Below are 4576 nucleotides of genomic sequence, written 5' to 3' on the forward strand. Positions count from 1 at the left end.
TGGCATTGACTGGTGACGTGGCGTTGACCAGATGATGTGGCTGTTAACTGGATGAGGGTGGCGTTGACAGGTTGAGGTGGCGGATGACGTGGCACCACGTGGATCGTCTTCAACCTCCAGACGACGCGTGTGGCGCGTGGCGAGAATGGGCTTCACTCTCCGATCTTCAGGCGGCGCGTGTAGGCGCGTACGGCGTCCGTTCGGCCTCCGGAAAATTTCAGCGTGCTCGTCTTGGCACGAGAATTCTTCTGGTATGATCAAAATACTAATTGGACAATTTTGAAAAATCAAGTTTGAAGAACAGAGGCTCTGTTCTTCGGATTTTCCTCTACTGCTCTCAACTTATGGCTCTGATACCACTTGTTGGGAAACCAAAGATTCAATAAACAATGAAAGAAGAGATATAATGAGAGAAAAGATAATCTATTGCTCATGAATAAATTTATAGAAGAAATTTCAACCAGAATTTCTCACACAAACAAAAACTCTCACGGATCTCTCATTCTCTCTGAATCCTCTGATCCTCTAACTTGGGATACATTATAAGGAGAAAATAGCTAGATATTTATAGAAGTTACAAGGCAAGCAAGTCAACAAGAGTTAAGCAATCTGTCTAGCTCACCTGATGAAGCCAAAAAAATGCCAATCTTCTATCAAACCCACTGGAGCCTAACAAGGCCAAAATGGCCTTAACTCCATGCCAAAAGATGGTGGCTTGACTCTTCAAATAAAGACGGAAAAACACGCCAGATAATTTATCAGGAATAAAGCCATCTATTTGGGGCTAGTGTTTGTCGCCACCTAAAAAATTCTAAAATTTTCAGGAACCGGTAGCTAGCTAGCTGACAAAAACCCAGTTGCTATAAGAAGAGAGCAACAATGGCAAGGCCGCCAGCCGTTCAATATATTCAGTGAAAAGAAAAGCAATTAATATGAACGGCGGCTCTTCTCGTTATCAGTTTCAAAGCAAGGCTCAGGCGTCAAAGCTGCCGCTAGTGGCGGCTGCGGCGAGAGCTCTCACAATAGTCTCAGTGGTGATTGCACTGGCAATCACAAAGAGTAACCAGGTAAAGCTGCCCGGAGACGATCGCTATAACTACTATCTACTCAGTTACAAGTATGTGATCAGCTACAGGTAAGTATAAACATCGCTCTCTCGCTCCTCTCTCCCTATATATATATATATTGTGTTAGAAAATGATCCATGCTGCGAATAATAAGGTGGTGGTCCGGCTGAGAGTCTGGCTCAAATGAAAATTAGATGTTTTCAGTTTGAATGTTAAATCTTGAATGAGATTTAAGTGGCTCCAAGTGATATTTAAGTAAAGTTTAAGAGCAAAATGACTCATAATGCTGTCATTAGTGACCCAATTAATATTGAAGGTTTAAGGGCCAATCCCTCGTGAGCAGGAGAATTCTCTTGACAAGAGTTTAACCCTTTTACTCAAAAAATAAAAGTTCAAATCATGTGCAAAACATTATACAGAAAGATGACCTGTATGTATATAAAATTTCTGTGTGGAAAACTTATACAGAATCATTTGTTTTTTCTTAAATACATGATTATTAACAGTAATTACATCATTGTGTAATAAGGATTATGAGCAACACTTTGAACTTATATATCATTGCTGTTTTCTGTTTGGATTTTAGGGCTGATGAGCTTGACCTTCTTCTTCTTCTTTTAATAATCAATCACACAGGTATGCACTTGCTGTTATACTGTTGGCTGCAGTGCACAATGCACTGCAAATGCCATTTGCAGTCTATTATGCCATACGAAGGAAGCGTCTCCTAAACCACAGTGTTTTTCTCAAGTTCGAGTTCTACGGCGACAAGGTCCGCTAGCTATTTCATTGATTGTTTTAGCTAGTTTGAAAATAATTTCTCGTAGCAAATTAACCTGTAATATATATATATATATATATATGGGAATAATTATTATATATTTATTCAATATTTAATTGTTTTTTGGGCAGATTATTTCATACGCATTGGGAACCGCCGCCGGAGCATACTTTGGGGTGACGGTGGATGGGAAGAGGAGCATAAAGTATGCGCAAAAATGGGAGAGCAAATACAACGATTTCTACAACCTAGCATTCGTGGCAGCCGGCTTCCTCCTCCTCGGATTTCTGTCTTGTGTGGCATCTTCTTTCATATCCTCTCTCGCCGCCTCCCAGGGAGAAGACGAATAGTTTGCACTGAATTATATACATGAAGATTTACAGATTCCAATATTTAGCTAAAGCAGAGATGTATTGCTAGCTAGCTGTTTATCTTGTTAATTGATATTAAGTATACCTATCAGACTAACCAAAAGTCTGAGAAAAATTATCTCGTGTGCCCAAGATTTGTAAGGTTGTCTAATTAATATTTCTGTAATTTGAGATTAATTAACTATAATTGCTTCTTAAGATGGTTGAGAACTAGTTGTCCATTGGATTTTGTTGCTTAATTTGTAATAAAATTAATCTCTATAATTAATTCTAGTTTCCTTTTCTTTTTTTGGGGGGGGTAATTCTCTATAAAATCAAAGGAATGGAGTCTGGGACATATACATATACATATATATACATATATATAAATTTTATCTAACTTTATGTTATTTAACCTCTATTATTACTATTTTATTATAGTAGCCATGATGACCTTTCTTAGGCAATTCAACGACCTTCACTGATTTTTCTCTCTCAATAAAAACTTTACTGCATATATAACTTCATTTTCTTAGACTTCTGTCCGGACTTCTCAAACTTCATTTGGGATTTGCTAACGTGTTTGGCTCAGCGGTTTCATTGCTTATAATTGTCCCTTCAATTTATAAATTATATAAATTATTTAGTTAGATGTTTATAAAAATTAAAGAGTTTAGACCTTGTCGAGATTAAATAATATTTAAAAAAAAAAATTCTCTCATATTTTCTCAAAACACTATTATCAATTTATTTGGTTGACCAACTGATTTACAATTTTATCTACAAACAACAATCATATTTCTAACTTTATCACTCTCTTTCATCCCTCTGCTTTCTCTTTGTCCTCGCCTTCGTTCGTGCCCTCCATCTTCGCCACTGCCTTCATTTCCTCTATGGTGGCCACCGCCTCCAACCCTGTCCCTGTCACCATCATCGTACCTTTTTTCCATTGCCATAGTCGTGCCCTATGTCCATCGTCTCCATCGTCATCACCATGCCCTTCGTCTGTTGCCTCCATTGCCATCGCTATGCCCTCCGTCCACCTCCTCCATCTTTCTCTATATATATTTATATTAATGTATCAACATATATATTTAATATTTTTATTAATTAAACTTAAATTTTAACATAAAATATTATATTAATATATTTTTTAATAATTCTATATGATTTATCAACATTTAATGATAAAAATTTTATCAGTTAAGTATCAATTTCTAATTTTTTTATTAAAAATTACTATTTTTATAAATTTTATTTATATTATTCAATAACATACTCATGTTAATCTTTTTGTTAAGTTTTAATAGTTTATCAATTTTTTTAAATCAAATACATAACTATATAAATGATAATTTAAAAGACATTTAAATTTATGCAAACACATTATTAATTTTAACGCTAAATAAGAGTGAGCCAAACAGCGTCTAACTTCGTCAAGTTGTGGGTCTCACCTTCTTGGGTTAGTATTGTTTGTGTGTATGTATATATATATATATATATATTATGTGCCACTCCTTTTCAATGTTAGAAGATTATTGTGCAATTTCTATTGTTGCTGCGTGGATTCCTATACTTCTCTTCTCGTTAATTAAAACATGAAAGTGTTAATTAAGTAAGTAAAGATATAGACATTGATACCTTGGGTGCAAAAGGTAAAATTTTTCACTTTAAAAGCCTCCACACACTGTTTTATATACGTAAGAGGGGTTAATCACGATACATGGTGACTCTCAAAGTAGGAGGCACAGTGCATAGTGCCCACAAGAAACCACCCTTACAAGAGGATGAAACTCCTACTGCGACTGCCATGACCCGAACCTGCATCCTTGAGTGCAATCTTTTATCCTGTGAACCATCCGTGTTATGCTCTTAGGGCAACATTGATACCTTTATTGTATGGCACGGTGATGGTGCCATAGGCTCCATTCAAATAAAATTAATTGTTTCATCTGCGTGACACAATATATGAGAATATTGCGGATAAATCGAAGAGCTATATATATATATAAAACCAATCACAAAAACCAAGCCCACACCATCCAATAAATTCAATATAATAAGTTGACTATCGTTAGAAATGAATCTAGCTAGATTAGTAAATTAAGAACAAATACATGGGATTGCCTCCAAAAAAGTATGGATATATATAGAGATATATAAAAGAAGTTTTCTATTTTATGTTGGAATTAATATTGGGTTTAAAATTCTAAAATGAATTTTACTCACGTCTGATCCGAATTGAATTGGTGAGCCGAGGAATGGACTCACCAATTTCACACTTGGGCCAACTAATTGGGGTGGGAAAATCAATCATTTTCCTTCCACGTACGAAAACAACGAAATGCATATCATTGTATATATGTACTTAAGCTAGC

At 35.6% G+C, this 4576-nt stretch overlaps 1 protein-coding gene across 1 annotated transcript; it reads left to right on the plus strand.

Annotated features, from left to right (window-relative positions):
• The first annotated feature begins 885 nt into the window (after positions 1–885).
• LOC127810270 (CASP-like protein 4D1) lies at positions 886–2432 on the plus strand. The gene is made up of 3 exons (XM_052349649.1): positions 886–1135; positions 1704–1839; positions 1980–2432. The coding sequence occupies exons 1-3, from the start codon at positions 933–935 to the stop codon at positions 2196–2198; spliced, it is 558 nt and encodes a 185-aa protein (XP_052205609.1). The 5' UTR covers positions 886–932; the 3' UTR covers positions 2199–2432.
• Positions 2433–4576: the final 2144 nt, after the last annotated feature.

The sequence above is a fragment of the Diospyros lotus genome, chromosome 9 (assembly GCF_014633365.1).
Source record: "Diospyros lotus cultivar Yz01 chromosome 9, ASM1463336v1, whole genome shotgun sequence".
Taxonomy (NCBI): domain Eukaryota; kingdom Viridiplantae; phylum Streptophyta; class Magnoliopsida; order Ericales; family Ebenaceae; genus Diospyros; species Diospyros lotus.